Source organism: Lepidochelys kempii, chromosome 14, assembly GCF_965140285.1.
Source record: "Lepidochelys kempii isolate rLepKem1 chromosome 14, rLepKem1.hap1, whole genome shotgun sequence".
Lineage (NCBI taxonomy): Eukaryota > Metazoa > Chordata > Testudines > Cheloniidae > Lepidochelys > Lepidochelys kempii.
This window is the reverse complement of record NC_136393.1, coordinates 49,135-67,666: the sequence shown is the minus strand read 5'-3', so window position 1 is coordinate 67,666 and position 18,532 is coordinate 49,135. Positions and strand designations below refer to the sequence as shown.

The 18,532-nt window shown below is 41.0% G+C and overlaps 1 protein-coding gene across 3 annotated transcripts in view; it reads right to left on the bottom strand.

Annotated features, from left to right (window-relative positions):
* The window catches only part of CSNK1D (casein kinase 1 delta), a 68,924-nt gene that overhangs the window by 27,123 nt on the left and 23,269 nt on the right, over positions 1–18,532 (bottom strand). For all 3 annotated transcript variants that reach the window (XM_073310935.2, XM_073310934.2, XM_073310933.2), the window contains 5 exons: positions 13,402–13,512; positions 12,028–12,176; positions 11,281–11,509; positions 10,296–10,466; positions 2,772–2,920 (listed from right to left, as the gene is read on the bottom strand). In XM_073310935.2, the coding sequence (XP_073167036.1) occupies positions 2,772–2,920; positions 10,296–10,466; positions 11,281–11,509; positions 12,028–12,176; positions 13,402–13,417 (714 nt within the window). In that variant the 5' untranslated portion in view covers positions 13,418–13,512. The remainder of the gene's footprint in view (positions 1–2,771; positions 2,921–10,295; positions 10,467–11,280; positions 11,510–12,027; positions 12,177–13,401; positions 13,513–18,532) is intronic.

Genomic DNA, 18,532 nt, shown 5'->3' with positions numbered 1-18,532 from the left:
CCCCTCTGAATATGCAGAATGATTCCCTTCACTTATGTACTGCATCAACTTTTGCTGGCATTACCGCAAACTTCTATTTAGCACTTTTTTGTTCTTGTCTCTTCTGTCAAAGATGTCTAGGGGTTTGAATAATGCCAACTTTGACCCCAATCATCCACATCTCTCAGCTGCCACCAAGCTTTCTCTTATGTTGTCCTCTGTGTATGCAACTCCATTCCTGAACTGATCTATAAAGCCATGTTCCTTTCTTTCATTTAAATCCCTCTTGAAGATACACCTCTTTCCGGAGGCATAACAAAAGCAGCTGACAAAATCACTGACTTACTTATTTAACTTATACTTTAAACTGCTCATCCATGCTGAAGGACTGAATGCTGAGGTGGACAGACATAAGAACACTGCAACTGAACCTGTGAATTGGTCTGGAGGAAATACATGCGGGGCTGAATGGTGGAGAATTAGAATTTCACTTAAAAACCAATCATAACAAGAAGCATTCAGTCACCCCCTGATCATTTTGCTTATACATTTTATCCCTTTCCTCCTCCCTTGGTGTTTTTTTTTTTTTCCCAGATTATAAGCCTTTCCAAACAAGGTGTGTGTCATCTTCTATGTTTAGGAGGGACACAGCATGGGAACTAATGCAATATAAAGTTTTAAAAATTATTTGTTTTTGTAGATGTTTTATAAGTTTGTGTAGTTTGCATTTTCTGATAACGAGATGTAGCAAATTTTTCTTTGAATGATCTGAGATTCATAGTAATGAAAGTAGGACGGGCAGCAGCAAGATCAGAAATTTTGTTTCAACGAATAGCTTGAAGAAAACTGGGATGGAGATCACCAGAATTAGAGCTACAATAGCAGAATTATATTGTCCCAAACATTCCCTACATCTCTCCAGAATGCAGCATTGATCAGGTGTCCCAAGAGCAACAGGCTCTGCAAACTTTGAAAACCCTTTCTGTACAAAAGCATAATAAAAACTCCAATAAATATTATTCTGAGCACAGGGGTTCAATCAAAAGATTTCCTACTTTGGGGAAGGCCACTTGGGCGAAAGTTCTCCCTTATTATCAATTATTGTCCTGTTCCTCCTACCCTAGGTATTAGACATCCATTATTCTGGTACAGTGATTTCTAGTAATTACTGGTTATGTCTACCCTGCAATGTAAGCCTGGTCTCAGATTCAGGCTTGAGCCCAGACCACTGTTTCATCTACAATCAAACCTCTCAGAATGGTGGGAACAATGTAGTAGTACCCTTTGTGGTTTATATACTCTTGTGCTCCTTGAGGAGGGCAAACTATGGGCACATGAGACCCATCAATGGCCCCACTGCAATCTGGAAAACCCCATTCTCTCAAAATCAGCAGTTACTTCAGGAATATCTTTTATGCTTGCCACCTTGGGATAAAGCATGTGCCTGATTGCCTGAGAAACCTCTCCCACCACTTTACCCACATTTGACTTTCCAACACCAAACTGGTTTGCAACGGAGGTGTAGCAGCCTGGGGTAGCCAATTTCCAGACGGCTATAGCAACCTGCTTCTGGACCAGTAAGGGTGGCTTCATGCATGTCTTTACACTAGTGGGTTGGGGAAACTGTTCACTAAACTCCAGAAACAGCTTTCTTCATGCAAAAGTTCTGGAAACACTGCTGGTCATCCCAGGTCTGCATGATGATGTGATTCCATCAGTCTGTTCTTGTGGCCCTGCGCCAAAAGCACTAGTCTACATAGGGGGCATCAGCAGCTATATGGAATGTCATGAACAGCCTTAGCCAGTGAGAGGTCTGCTATGCCTGGGTACTCCCTCTCCTCCTCCTCGTGGTCCATCATAATCTCTTTCAGTTGCTTTTGGTGGGCCAAAAAACACTGCCACAATGTCCACCAGCGGTTCACGGAAGCTCTGCCCGTTTCCTGACACAGGAGGGAAAACAAAAGCAAAATAAGTTCCTGAAAAGGCACCTCCTCCACGATGCTGAGACCACACAGACCAAAAAGACTGATAAGCAAGACGTGTTGGTGGGATGTTCAAACTTGCAGGGTGGATGGTCAAGTTTTCCCGCAGTGCACTACAGTCAAAGGGCTAGAGCAGCTACATTTCAGGAAGGCACCAGGGAGTCTGGGATGTGGCTGGTTTGACTCAGGTCTGTGCGCTGCAGTATGGATCCTGGAGCCCCAGGTTCAAGCTCACGTTAGAAAAATCTTAATATAGGGTTAACAATCAATCAGTGTAGACTAACTCTGGACTTGCACTGCAGTGTAGACATACTATGATTCCAGAGAGTGACAGAAATTAGATTTTCGATGTAAAGAATTAAATGTAACACATTTTCACCTACAAGTTAAGGAATAAATTTACTAGAGAGTTTCAATAGTGATCTCATTTGAAAACTAACATCTTGCCACTTATTAATTCATAATGGGAAGTTCCAATTCCCCTTAAGATTTTATCCTTAGTGTAAGGAATGTACTAGTTGATTTGAACATCTCAGTATTTCTTCAAGCCAATGTTCTCTCTCTCTTTACCAGAGAAATGAAAAGGCACTGTAGAAAATCATCTTCAAGCTTTCAGACTGCACTCAAACACCAAAAGAAAGCTGGGCCCTCAGAAATGTTGTCTGAACACAGGGAGTCTAGGGTAGCACAGTCAAAATATACACTGTTAGTAAAGAAATCAAACTTAAAATATATAGCAGCTATCCTAAATAGAAGAATTCAATTCTTCCAATGGCCTCTTTGACTAAGTCAGCAATGTTCTCTACTTACAAATTTGAGCATGTTCCAGTCAAATACATAGTCATAGGAGAAGCCTTGTCGGTGGAACAGGTTTCTGAATAACTGTCTTAGATAAGAATAGTCTGGTTTGTCATCAAAACGCAAAGAGCGGCAGAAATTCAGGTATGTAGCAAACTCAGCTGTAACAAGAGAAATCTAGTTTACTAGCTTCATATTTAATTTTAAATAATTGTTCCAAAATTAATGTACTGTTTTCTGGGATAGTACAGTTTTATCATCCTTTTCTACATGTAACATTATCTTCCCAACAATTCCTTGAGACACATCGAGCAAACAAAAAGATGCAGCACCATTTTAGTTGCTAAGCTATTAATTTTTCCTGGGGCAACTGTAATATTTACACTGCCAAGTCTACAGAAATTTTAAAGCCTAAATACATTAAGATTTGGTTCAAGGATATAAATGTCACAGAATCCCCTGAACGAAAGGAAAAATCAAAACCATAATGCTAAGACTTGGAGGAGACAGTACTGTGTCTCAATGGCATGGAGATAGGGTGGAGCAAGGAAATGGTAGAAAACAAACTACTGAACGGACTCCACCTAAAAAGATGTGGGCATCAAAGGAAGGATGTGTGTGATATTCCATATTTCATCATCAATCACACAGTAGGTAGAGACTCTACTTGCCAGCAGCAGAGAACATGATCTGAAGGAAGAGTCCCCACCAATATAGCTGAAGGTGGGAGAGGAAAGAACACATTAGACTCCTACAGTAGCAATGAGCACAGTGGATAGGAAAGACTGTCTTATTTTGTGTGTGCCATTCACTGCTTCTGAATTTATATTGTACTTCTCAGTATAGGGCCAGTCTCTATTTATGTAAAATTCCATGGAAGAGTATTCAATTTTGCTATTGGACACATCTATGTACTAAAATGCAAAATGTGGCATAGCCTGCATCTACATAAAGGCAATAAACATGGGGAATGTTTAAAACATTGAATAAGCCACACTGAAATCATATCAAGTATCAGCGGGTAGCCATGTTAGTCTGTATCCACAAAAACAACAAGGAGTCCGGTGGAATCATGTAGTGTTTTGGATTTTTTAATACTTTAAACGTTTGGGTTTATATATATATATATTAGGCTGTCAATCACAGTTAACTCGCGATTAACTCAAAATAATTTATCACGATTAATCGCACTTATAAACTATAGAATACCAATTGAAATTTATTAAACATTTGGATATTTTTCCTACATTTTCAATATTGATTTCAGTTACACCACAGAATACAAAGTGCACAGTGCTCACTTTATATTATTTTTTATTACAAATATATGTACTGAAAAATGATAAAAGAAATAGTTTTCAGAGTAGTATTTTTCAATTCACCTCATACAAATAATGAAGTGCAATCTCTTTATCGTGAAAATGTAACTTACAAATGCAGATTTTTTTTGGTTACATAACTGCACTCAAACAAAACGGTGTAAACTTTAGAGCCTACAAGTCCATCCAGTCCTACTTTTTATTCTGCCAATCGTTAAGACAAACAGGTTTGTTTACATTGACAGGAGATATTGCTGCCTGCTTCTTATTTACAATGTCACTTGAAAGTGAGAACAAGTGTTCATTTGCATGGCACTTCTGCAGCCGATGCTGCAAGGTATTTACATGTCAGATATGCTAAACATTCATATGCCCCTTCATGCTTGGGCCACCATTCCAAAGGACATGCTTCCATGCTGATGGTGCTCGTTAAAAAAATAATGCGTCAATTAAATTTGTGACTGTACTCCTTCATGGGAGAATTGTATGTCTCCTGCTCTGTTTTACCTGCATTCATTTCATGTTATAGCAGTCTCGATGATGACCCAACACATGTTCGTTTTAAGAACACTTTCACAACAGATTTGACAAAACACAAAAGGCACTGATGTGAGATTTCTAAAAGTAGCTACAGCACTTCTCCACGTGGGCACCAATGATACTGCCAAGAATGACCTTGAGTGGATCACTGTGGACTACGTGGCTCTGGGAAGAAGGATAAAGGAGTTTGAGGCGCAAGTGGTGTTCTCGTCCATCCTCCCCGTGGAAGGAAAAGGCCTGGGTAGGGACCGTCGAATAGTGGAAGTCAACGAATGGCTACGCAGGTGGTGTTGGAGAGAAGGCTTTGGATTCTTTGACCATGGGATGGTGTTCCATGAAGGAGGAGTGCTGGGCAGAGACGGGCTCCACCTTATGAAGAGAGGGAAGAGCATCTTTGCGAGCAGGCTGGCTAACCTAGTGAGGAGGGCTTTAAACTAGGTTCACCGGGGAAAGGAGACCAAAGCCCTGAGGTAAGTGGGAAAGCGGGATACCGGGAGGAAGCACAGGCAGGAATGTCTGTGAGGGGAGGGCTCCTGCCTCATACTGAGAATGAGGGGCGATCAGCAGGTTATCTCAAGTGCTTATATACGAATGCACAAAGCCTTGGAAACAAGCAGGGAGAACTGGAGGTCCTGGTGATGTCAAGGAATTATGACGTGTTTGGAACAACAGAGACTTGGTGGGATAACTCACATGACTGGAGTACTGTCATGGACGGTTATAAACTGTTCAGGAAGGACAGGCAGGGCAGAAAAGGTGGGGGAGTAGCACTGTATGTAAGGGAGCAGTATGACTGCTCAGAGCTCCGGTACGATACTGCAGAAAAACCTGAGTGTCTCTGGATTAAGTTTAGAAGTGTGAGCAACAGGAGTGATGTAGTGGTGGGAGTCTGCTATAGACCACCGGACCAGGGGGATGAGGTGGATGAGGCTTTCTTCCGGCAGCTCACGGAAGCTACTAGATCGCATGCCCTGGTTCTCATGGGTGACTTTAATTTTCCTGATATCTGCTGGGAGAGCAGTACAGCAGTGCATAGACAATCCAGGAAGTTTTTGGAAAGCGTAGGGGACAATTTCCTGGTGCAAGTGCTAGAGGAGCCAACTGCGGGGGAGCTTTTCTTGACCTGCTGCTCACAAACCGGGAAGAATTAGTAGGGGAAGCAAAAGTGGATGGGAATCTGGAAGGCAGTGACCATGAGTTGGTTGAGTTCAGGATCCTGACACAGGGAAGAAAGGTAAGCAGCAGGATACGGACCCTGGACTTCAGGAAAGCAGACTTCGACTCCCTCAGGGAACGGATGGGTAGGATCCTCTGGGGGACTAACATGAAGGGGAAAGGAGTCCAGGAGAGCTGGCTGTTTTTCAAGGAATCCCTGTTGAGGTTACAGGGACAAACCATCCCGATGTGTCGAAAGAATAGTAAATATGGCAGGTGACCAGCTTGGCTTAACGGTGAAATCCTAGCGGATCTTAAGCATAAAAAAGAAGCTTACAAGAAGTGGAAGGTTGGACATATGACCAGGGAAGAGTATAAAAATATTGCTCGGGCATGTAGGAATGAAATTAGGAGGGCCAAATCGCACCTGGAGCTGCAGCTAGCGAGAGATGTTAAGAGTAACAAGAAGGGTTTCTTCAGGTATGTTGGCAACAAGAAGAAAGCCAAGGAAAGTGTGGGCCCCTTAATGAATGAGGGAGGCAACCTAGTGACGGAGGATGTGGAAAAAGCTAATGTACTCAATGCTTTGTTTTCCTCTGTCTTCACTAACAAGGTCAGCTCCCAGGCTGCTGTGCTGGGCATCACAACATGGGGAATAGATGGCCAGCCCTCTGTGGAGAAAGAGGTGGTTAGGGACTATTTAGAAAAACTGGACGTGCACAAGTCCATGGGGCCGGATGAGTTGCATCCGAGAGTGCTAAAGGAACTGGCGGCTGTGATTGCAGAGCCATTGGCCATTATCTTTGAAAACTTGTGGTGAACGGGGGAAGTCCCGGATGACTGGAAAAAGGCTAATGTAGTGCCAATCTTTAAAAAAGGGAAGGAGGAGGATCCTGGGAACTACAGGCCAGTAAGCCTCACTTCAGTCCCCAGAAAAATCATGGAGCAGGTCCTCAAAGAATCAATCCTGAAGCACTTACATGAGAGGAAAGTGATCAGGAACAGTCAGCATGGATTCACCAAGGGCAAGTCATGCCTGACTAATCTAATCGCCTTCTATGATGAGATTACTGGTTTTGTGGATGAAGGGAAAGCAGTGGATGTATTGTTTCTTGACTTTAGCAAAGCTTTTGACACGGTCTCCCACAGTATTCTTGTCAGCAAGTTAAGGAAGTATGGGCTGGATGAATGCACTATAAGGTGGGTAGAAAGTTGGCTAGATTGTCGGGCTCAACGGGTAGTGATCAATGGCTCCATGTCTAGTTGGCAGCCGGTGTCAAGTGGAGTGCCCCAGGGGTCGGTCCTGGGGCCGGTTTTGTTCAATATCTTCATAAATGATCTGGAGGATGGTGTGGATTGCACTCTCAGCAAATTTGCGGATGATACTAAACTGGAAGGAGTGGTAGATACGCTGGAGGGCAGGGATAGGATACAGAGGGACCTAGACAAATTGGAGGATTGGGCCAAAAGAAATCTGATGAGGTTCAATAAGGATAAGTGCAGGGTCCTGCACTTAGGACGGAAGAACCCAATGCACAGCTACAGACTAGGGACCGAATGGCTAGGCAGCAGTTCTGCGGAAAAGGACCTAGGGGTGACAGTGGACGAGAAGCTGGATATGAGTCAGCAGTGTGCCCTTGTTGCCAAGAAGGCCAATGGCATTTTGGGATGTAGAAGTAGGGGCATAGCGAGCAGATTGAGGGACGTGATCGTCCCCCTCTATTCGACATTGGTGAGGCCTCATCTGGAGTACTGTGTCCAGTTTTGGGCCCCACACTACAAGAAGGATGTGGAGAAATTGGAGAGAGTCCAGTGACGGGCAACAAAAATGATTAGGGGTCTGGAACATATGACTTATGAGGAGAGGCTGAGGGAACTGGGATTGTTTAGTCTGCAGAAGAGAAGAATGAGGGGGGATTTGATAGCTGCTTTCAACTACCTGAGAGGTGGTTCCAGAGAGGATGGTTCTAGACTATTCTCAGTGGTGGAAGAGGACAGGACAAGGAGTAATGTTCTCAAGTTGCAGTGGGGGAGGTTTAGGTTGGATATTAGGAAAAACTTTTTCACTAGGAGGGTGGTGAAACACTGGAATGCGATGCTTAAGGAGGTGGTGGAATCTCCTTCCTTAGAAGTTTTTAAGGTCAGGCTTGACAAAGCCCTGGCTGGGATGATTTAATTGGGTATGGGTCCTGCTTTTGAGCAGGGGGTTGGACTAGATGACCTCCTGAGGTCCCTTCCAACCCTGATATTCTATGATTCTATGACCAAGGTTTAAGAATCTGAAGTGTCGTCCAAAATCTGAGAGGGATGAGGTCTGGAGCATGCTTTTAGAAGTCTTAAAAGAGCAATACTCTGATGCAGAAACTACAGAACCCAAACCACCAAAGAAGAAAATCAACCTTTTGCTGGTGGCATCTGACTCAGATGATGAAAATGAACATTCATCAGTCTGCACTGCTTTGGATCGTTACCAAGCAGAACCCATCATCAGCATGAAAGCATGTCCTCTGGAATGGTGGTTGAAGCATGAAGGGACATATGAATCTTTAGAAAAGGAATTCTCAAACGGTGGGTTGTGACCACTCAGGTGGTCGCGAGGTTATTACGTGGGAGGGTTGCAAGCTGTCAGCCTCCATCCCAAGCCCCACTTTGCCTCCAGCATTTATAATGGTGTTAAATATGTTTAAGAGTGTTTTTAATTTATAAGGGGGAGGGGGGTCGCACTCAGAGGCTTGCTATGTGAAAGGGGTCACCAATACAAAAGTTTGAGAACCACTGCTTTAGCACATCTGGCACGTAAATATCTTGCAACACCAGCTACAGCAGTGCCATGTGAATGCCTGTTCTCACTTTCAGGTGACATTGTAAACAAGAAGCAGGCAGCATTATCTCCTGAAAATTGTAACCAATCTTGTTTGTCTGAGTGACTGGCTGACCAAAAAGTAGGACTGAGTGGACTTGTAGGCTCTAAAGTTTTACATTGTTTTATTTTTTAATGCAGTTATTTGTCTGTACGTAATTCTACATTTATAAGTTCAACTTTCATGATAAAGAGATTGCACTACAGTACTTGTATGAGATGAACTGAAATATACATTTTTTTTTTAGTGCAAATATTTGTAATAAAAAATAAATATAAAGTGAGCACTGTACACTTTGTATTCTGTGTTGTAACTGAAATTAATATATTTGAAAAAGTAGTAAACATCCAAACGTATTTAAAATAAATAGTATTCTATTGTTAACAGCACGATTCATTTTTTTAATTGCTTGACAGCCCCAGTATATATACACATACACACTAACTATAACTCTGAATATTCTTGTTACATATATAACAAGAATATTCAGCGTTATAGTGTGTGTGTGTGTATATATATATATATATACACACACACACACACACACACACTAGGGCTACACCCTCCATGCAATACATTAAATTATACATACACACAGTGGCAGAGTTAACGTTCCTTAAGAACTTTAGACTGCAAGATTCCCATTTTTTATATTTTCAACCATAATGTTGCATTCACATTGTATTTAATTTTAAGGAAACAAAGCTGACAACTTGAATGGTACAGAGAAGATAGATCAGGATCTTCTGTTGCCTCTTGTAACACAAGAACAAAGGGACATTCAATTAAATTGAAAGGTGGCAAAAGTCAAAACATATGAAAAGAAATATCTTTTTCACACAACTCCAACTGTGGAAGTGTCACCATAGGCAGTTGTTGAGGCCAAGAACTTAGCAAGATTCAAAGACTGGACATTTATACGGCTAACAAAAATGTTCACATTTTCAGTAAATGATAAAACAAACTGTGGAAGAGATTAAACCTTGTGTGTCAGGGTTTAAATCAATTTTTAACTGCCGGAGATTAGGAAGATAACTAAATTTTTGGGGGAACAGGCAGCGTGACTGGGCAGATCAAATGTGGGGGAAAACACCGGCCTAATGTAAGGTTTCTTGCATTTTCCTCTGAGGCATTTGGTGTTGGCCACTGTCAGAGACAAGATACTGGATCAGATGGATCATTCTCCATGTTCCCAAGTACAGCAGGTACTATTGGTGCATCTGACTTTGCAATCCAGCCTATTCAAACAAAGGGATGAAAACCTTGAACTGGTCAACTCCTATAATTATTTTTGTCTATCTTCATACAGCACAGCATTTTTACAAGAGCACAAAGTATGATAAAAGTACAGAGTCAGGAGACCTGGAGAGACCGCTTTCAATCCCAAAGTCCCAGTGAATACACATTCAAAAAAAATATAAAATTGAAGGTGAGGAGAGCTGGTCAAGGGACAGAGAGGGGTCCTGACAAGCAAGTGTGATGTCCATGTACATAAACATTTAGCCCATCATGGAGTTTGATATGCCTATTTATGAACAGATGTCAAAGTAATCACTAAATTAATATAGCTTAAAAGTTAAATAGCAATAGAACCTACTATTCAATGTCAAGTAAAAAAAAAAAGCTAACTTTGTCAATACACCATCAAAAGGATAACTTACAAGGATATCCTTTACACAAAACCTCAATGGGTGTAGACATTTTCTTTTCACTGATACGTTCATATTTCTGTCTTTTTGTTGCTGCCTTCAGTCCCTGCCATGGGAGGGAGCCCAGGTTAAAATACATCAGTACATAGCCCAAGGACTCCAAGTCGTCTCTGCGAGACTGCTCTACAAGAGTATAAAAGTGGAGTTGTTAGATTTGATGTTCTGATGTGAAGGTACAAAAATGTTTATGCCACAAACTGTCACTGAAAGCCTTACAAATACATAATATATGGCTAAAGGTCAGTAAGTCCATCTTAAATTTGCCAATAATTAGAAACAGTTATCCCTCTTGCAGTTATGCAAAAACTTGCTAATTCCTTGGAACCATTAGTTTCCTGCTTTTATTCCTACCTGCAGACATAAGCCTAAAGAAATCACACACATAAGCCCAAGTTAACCACCCCCACTATTGTTATTTCTTTTCTTTCTTCCTGAGATTCAGGGTTTCAACATCTTAAACTCTATTGGGAGGATGGCCAGAAATGAGATAGGGGTATTATGTCAGAAGGTGTTAAATGGTTCTTATCAATCAGTTATTTGATTTATAGACAATTGCAGAGGTGTCTGAATTTGTGGCTCTGCTAAATAGGAGGCAGGGACTCTGTGTGCCTCTCCTCCCCCCACATTTGCACCCTTTCAGTTTTCTAATTTCCCCCCCAAACATCAACAGGGTTCTGCATATTGTTGCCTAAAATATTTCCTGAAATTTTGGAATTTATTGGATGCAGCATTCAAAAGTTATTGCATGACAAATAGGCAGCATCAAGTTGAGTGTAAGCCTTGCAAGCTCAGCCAATAGTACATATCAATGCACCAGCTACAAAAGAATTATCTGCTTGCTAAAAGGATTTATCCAGACAGTATATTTCATTAACTGAATACTCAAAATGACAGATACATATTTTGCTAGACAGAAAGCAATCTTCCTCCAGCTCACCAATTCCAAGATGAGTGTTTATAGATGCATAACGGGCAGTTCCTGTTAAGTTTTTATTTTCACGATATGGAATGTGCTGGTGAGTTCGAGCATCCCGATACTTCTTTGCTAACCCAAAGTCTATTATGTAGACCAGATTGCCTTTCTTTCCCAGACCCATCAGGAAGTTATCAGGTTTTACATCTCGGTGGATGAAGTTCTTAGAGTGGATATATTCAATTCGACTAATCTAGATACAGAGAAGAAATTAATTCAAGAGACATTGTGCATGAATTTCTGTTACTAGAAACAGTCTTAAAAACAAATTTCTTTACCTGTTTTATCATTTAAAATATCAGATTATTAAAAGAAATGGATTTTACAAACAGCTTACTTTTCACTATATTGTTTTCATATCTTTCTCCAGTTCCCTCACCTTAGTAAATTTCACGTTTGTTTCTACTCAGCTTCACTTTCTGGCTCTTTTGCACTAGCACAATGTAACAATGTCTAGATAGTAAACAATTCAGAAGAATATTTAAATTCCAATAAAAACTGTTTTAATTTAAACATTCATCAAAATTATTGATTTAAAGTTTTGCATTTACAAAAATAAACCTAATTTTGAGTGTTACAACCTTTAAAAGAGATCACAAACCCCACCCACCTCTGAATTCCTGAAAAGGGATATAGCTGAGTAAACGCTCTTTGAAAACCTTAATATGACAAGTAGATTTCATCATCAAGAGCGTGAAAGCAATTTCCTACCATTTGGTCAGCAAGCAACAGGACTGTCTTCAGACTGAATTTCCTTGAACAAAAATTGAATAGATCTTCAAGGCTTGGTCCCAACAACTCCATCACCATTACATTATAGTCTCCTTCAGCTCCACACCATTTAATTGTGGGAATACCCACTAGAACAGAGAAAAATAGTTTATTCACAGTGCTTTTCATCTGAGTTTCTATAGGTCATGAACATGGATCTTCAAGACCCTTAAAACAGATTTAAAAAACACATTATTCTGTAAAATTTTAAATATTCCCAATGAAGGCTATTTTGTGTTTCCAGTGATGTATAATATTTTACACTATGTAAAGGATTTTTGAGAACATAAACATAAACCTAAGATTCTGCAGAAGGACTAACAAAATTTCTAACAGGAGATATCTAAACTTACATCCTCCTCTTTCAAAAAAAAGAGCTGACACACATATTGTGCTTAGCATGTAATCCCATACATTGGTGCTTTGTTGGATCAGGGCCTTAGACAACATTTCATATATTCATACAGTCCCTATAAGGGGGTAAATAGCTCCATTATACAGGTGGGGAGCCTGTGACAAGTAAGTGACAAAGGCAAAGTGACAGAGTGTGCTTGTCAGAACAAGCTTTAGAACTCAATTTCCTGGTTTCCAGAACCATGATCATGTCACAATAAAAACATTTATCTGGGCTTAGTGTTTGAAATGGATTGTATTTATTTATTTAAGGCAGTTAACAATAAAACTAAGTTAACTATATGTTTAGGCCCCAAACCTCTGTTGGGATCGGCTAGCATAATCCTCTGTGCCGGGGCAGCATTCCACTGAAGTCAATAAGACGTCAGTATTTTTACCTACCATAGGACGGCATGTGGTGGCTACTAAAATTCATGTCCTACTCTGCTACTCCTCGTCTTAGGAGGTCAAAATTATTTAAGAAGTGAGGGAATTCTCCCAGTCTAGTTCTAAGAAGCTAAAAACACAGAAGTGAGAATACTAGCAGTTGGCATCTTTAGTTTTTTTTTTTTCTGTTTATATAAATTTGTGTTCTGTCTGAATGTAATTTTTGGAGGTAAAAACTTGACATTTTATAAAAATTCAAAATATTTAAGATGGAAGAACATCAGAAAAATTTAAAAGCTGAGAACCATCTCTTTTAAACTTTTAAAAAACTGAACATAGAAAAGGATCTAAATTTTAACATTTTTCTGAGTTGTGTTGACTAGATTAGTGAATGGTAGTGTTGGGGGCAAATCCTCAAACACAGAAAAACTGAAGGAAACCTCCCTCATCTCCAAAAGGGAACCTGAACACTAACGTATCTGATATCTATGAACACAGACAAAAATACTCTTATTAGCAGAAACTTAAGTTTACCTCCTCCCTGCATCATTTTGTAGATTTTACTCTCTATGTGGAGCTGAGGATGCTTGGTTTTCACACATTCCAATTTGATGGCAACCTCTTCACCGGCAGCAATGTCTGTTCCTAAAAACAGAAAAGGACAATCAATATAGAAAAGCAAGATATTTCTTTCCAAATGTGTTTCCTGTATGGAAATTGATAATTTCAATTAAACAAGACACTGACAGACTGTTCTATAATGATCATATGACAGACTGACAATATCCTGAGTGAACCTTATGGAATTAAAATAAACTTTACTGAATAAAGTTAAACCGTATTGAGTTAGGGTTAACATTTTTGGAGTACATTGTATTAAAAATGCTATTGTATATGTGTTATTGTGGCACTGTATGTACCTTCTCTAATAGGGAGGGGGATGCTAATCTAGTTCCTCCATTATTTGTCCTTTGAAGCAATACCATGGAGAGGTACCCATATCCTAGTTCAAACTGGATTCTCTATTAACCAAGAGACAACTAAAGGGTTTTTGGATAAATGGGCTGGTTATAAACTGGCCCATGGCAGAGGACCCCAATCCTTAGGGTAGGGTTGGAAGGACTTGGCCTACTGAGGCCTCATGAGACTGGGTGCTTATTCTGAGCTGAAGCTGTGATGAACTGGTAACCACAAAGAATCCTATGGGGTTGGGAGGCAGAGGTTGTTGAAGGACTGCTCCTGCCAGAATCTAAATTAGGGTGAACCTTGGTAAGCTTATTAACGTTCATATAGGTTTTTTTTATTGTTTTCTCTGTAATGCTTTTTAACTTAAGAATAATGTGGGCTTGAATAGGAAGTGCTGTATGGTACCTCATAACTTTAGCAATTGCACCTGTTAACTGTTTCTGAAGAGAAAGCAAGCAGATGTTCTTGGGAAACCTGTCTGTGCTGGGAACAACAGTGAAGGCAGGAACTTCCCATTCTTGGTTCTGGTATTACTACAGCTTCTACCCCAATATTAGAAGTGTCAGTGTATAACTGAAATGTTTTATCAAAATTATGTTGGATCAAAACAGGCCTTTTCTTTGTAAGGTTCATTATGGAAGTAACAACATCACTGAATCCCTTTACAAACCCAAGGTAAAACTTGGTTAGACCAATAGTAGATTGGATCTGCTCTTGCAGCATAATTCCTGTATGTTTCATATTACCTTGCCATGAGCCAATGAAAATAGCTAATTTACTCATACAAGCTCTGGCAAATGTTTGGAGCCCAATTAACATCAAGTCAATGTAGATATTAATGTTCTCCATAGCATAGGAATCTTGGCATTTAGCCAGGAAAGCAATATGGTAATGTGCCTCAGTTTCCCTTTTTATACAGCACATTAGATCTGAAATGTCTTTTCTGCTGAGGTAAGTTCCAAGACTGGTTATAGGCACTAGCTTTGAAATATCAGTATCACAAGGCCTTTTAACATAAAGTGTGTTCTTATGTATCACTCTTAATGTGTTCAAGGGTTTTTCCAAAAGATTAGGCACATCATATATTTTTACAGTTCTTGGTATCAGCCACACATTAGTTACAAGAGTTAACATTAGCATTAATATTAACATCAAATCTATTATAAGCATATATTTACAAACATTTTTGTTATGCCATGCCTTTGGCTCAATACCATTGGGGTTTTGGCATTTTAGGGTTAACCTGTGGCTTCCATTTGCAAGACTAAGTTTTTTCCTTCCTCCCTGTTCCAGAGGGTCAAAATCTGAGCTCTCTTGTGTAACAGAATCCATTGGCTGGCTGGGTATGTCCTCTTTGCTAACAGCTACAGGTAAGTCTTTCTCCCCTCAGTCAGCCAGGTAATTTACAACAACGGACACTAGCTTGTTTACTCATTTTCAGATTCTTAACCTTTACCAATTCCAAGGCTGGACTCAGTCTTAAAGAGATACCATTCATTTTCACTAGCACGTTGGAAGGACAAAAGAACCTTGAGTCTATTACCAACCTCTGCTTTCACATGGAATCAGATGTTGAGTCCACTTTGGCCTGGGCTACACTGCGGGGGAGTTTGAACTAAGATACGCAACTTCAGCTACGCGAATAGCATAGCTGAAGTCAAAGTATCTTAGTTCGACTTACCTGGCCATCCTTACGGCGGCAAGTCAACTGCAACGCCTCCCCCATCAACTCTGCTTACTCCTCCTGCTGAGGTGGAGTACAGGCGTCGATTCGGGGATCAATTTATCGCGTCTAGATGTGACGCGATAGATCAATCACTACCCGCATATCCGGCGGGTAGTGTAGACGTACCCTAAGAGACTACAAGACATATCCAAAGTATCTCGAGATGAGAGTTTACCTGCCATCCACTGTATTTGAGAGATTAACAGCACTACTGTCCTGCTCTGTAGATTCAGCTACCCAGCCCTCCCTCTGAACCTGAGACAGAAACTGTTCATTTATAGAATCAACATGGAGACATTCCTGTCCCAACAACATTATCCTCCCAACAAGTTGGTTATCATAGGGCTGGTCGAATTCCCTTACAATCTTCATTCCATTTAAAACATTCTCAAAGCTATCCACACTGTTAGTGGGTAACACAGTTAAACCAACTTCATGCTCTCCTTGTGCCCTGGTCATGATATCAACCTGATTAAACAGAGTTGTCATATCTTTACTCAGCAACACACTAGGAACAGGCAAAATAGAAGCACCAGAATTGCCTGGTCCCTGGACTTTGTTATGACTATAACTGGATATGACCTAGTTACAGTGTCATTCTCCCTAGGAACAAACTTAGGAACATTTCCTTCCTGAGCTTCAGTTGAATCCAGAACCAACTCTGGTACAACTGATAAATTTTCAACCACCATAGGTTGACAGGCTTCAGACAAAGAGCTAGAGAGAGACACTTTTGCAGCAGGCACACTGCTATTCTTAACAGACAAAGAATTGGAGAGATCCTTTCCTTGTCCCAGCACCCATGGCTGATTTCACACACATACGTAGAAAGTGAGACAGCTTCCTTAACAGGCAAGTTGCCACTCCCAACAGATAAACTGCTCTTCTCCACAGATAGTGTCTCATTATACTGAGCTACTTTAAGCAAATCACTTTTACCTTGTTCAGGCTCACTTTCACAACCTTTACTAGCCAACAATCCATCACCCACAAACAATCTACCCTTTTCTTCCTCAACTAGGGCTTCAAACTGACCATCAACTTTAATCTGCTCTAGAGAAATATTTTCCTGACCAGTGAGTTCTCTCTGTGCTTTATCTAATCCAGATTCTCTACTGAGATATTAGACAGACATTCAGAAACTTCATTCACAGACAAACAGTTATTTTCCACCTTAGCCAGGTTAGAGTCACCCTCTCCCTGGTCACAGCATAATGGATTAAACACAGACAACTTCTTAGTCTCAAACAACATACCAACATTGTTATAAACTGGACTTTCAAGAGGATACAATTTCTGCTGTTCTTCCATTGCTTTTTTCGATTTGGAGCTTAAGTTTGTCCACTTCTGTTTCAGCTTGCAGCACTTCCATTTGCCTTCTGTAAGCTTCTTTGGCTCTCTCTCCAGCTTGCTTGGCTCTCCCTCCAGCTTCTTTTTCGAGCTGGGCCAAGGCTTGCTTCTCTTGCATTCAAAGTTCTGCCAGTCTTTGTTCATGTTCAAGACACAGGCTCTCTCTCAGGGCTTGTAGTTTGATTTCTTCTGCTGATGCCTTCTGGCTCATGGTCACTGATCTTTAACCTTTAAAATTCTCAATATCAAATTTCAAATTTTGAATAGCGTGGGGATCTGATCCAAAGCTTAACTGACCTGGTTCTGTGGATCCTGCCGACTATGCCACTGTAACCTCGCCTTTGTGGGTCACAACTGAGAATACCAAATTCAGGACAAACTGCTGAGAAATAAGGCGGACACACCCCAAAACTGGAGGTTATTCTCCCATGAGATATACCAAACCAGCAACAAAAGTACACTTCTGTTTCACCACACTGGCTAACAAGAAGTCATAAAAGCAGTTTCCTTAGGCATTCCAGTCCTTGTATCGGCACAAAAACCACTAGACTTAGGGATGAGCTGTTCTTTAAAACCAGTCTCCTCAAATAAAAGGTTCTTCTGATCACCAAGGACCAGCCACACACCCAGGTCAATATACAACTCAGATCTTACCCCAAAAATCACACTGTTCCTGATCCTTTAGTACCTAAATTCTAAAGGTTTATTCATAAAAATAAAGAAAGGTGACAGTTAAAATCGGTTAAAGGAGTCAAATACATAGAATAAATGCAAAGTTCTTGGTTAAGGCTTGTAGCAGTGATGGAATAAACTGCTGGCTTGATAAGTCTCTGGTTGCTTCCAAATCATTGGAAGGACCTCAGTCCCTTGGTTAGAATGCTCCCTTTAGTATAAGTCCATAGTCCAGAGGTTTGAGAAGGAAAGAGGCAAAATGGAGGTGTTTCCACGGCCTTGTATAGCTTTTGCCATGTGGAGGGAAACTCATTGTTTCAAACAAAGCCCTCAGCAAAGCTAATGGAAAATCACAGGTGACAAAATAGTGTTTGGAGTCACATGGGTGAGTCACAGATCCATGCATGACTCCACTAAGGCCCTGTCTACACTGGCAAGTTTCTGCGCAGTAAAGCAGCTTTCTGCGCTGTAACTCCCAAGGTGTACACACTGCCAAGCCACTTAGTGCGCAGAAACCGCGCAGTTCCAGCGTTGTAAAAAAACCACCCCAACGAGAGGCATACAGCTTTCTGCACTAGGCCTACAGCGCTCGATGCCAGTGTAGACACCGGGGTTGATTACAGCACTGCAACTGGCCTCCAGGAGGTGGTCCACAATGCCTGTTCTCGCCTCTGGTCATCAGTTTGAACTCTACTACCCTGCCCTCAGGTGACCAACCATCATCCCCACCCCATAAATTCTTCTGGAATTTTGTAGGTCCCCTTCCTGTTTGCTCGGTGGTGCATGCAGTGGTCTCAGCACATCTTTTCAGATGGCTATGCCTGCTCCATGCACCAGGCGATCCCCCACATGGAGCAATGCCGAGCTGCTAGACCTCATCAGCATTTGGGGAAAGGAGGCTGTCCAGTCCCAGCTGTGCTCCAGCTGTAGGAATGATGATACCTATGGACA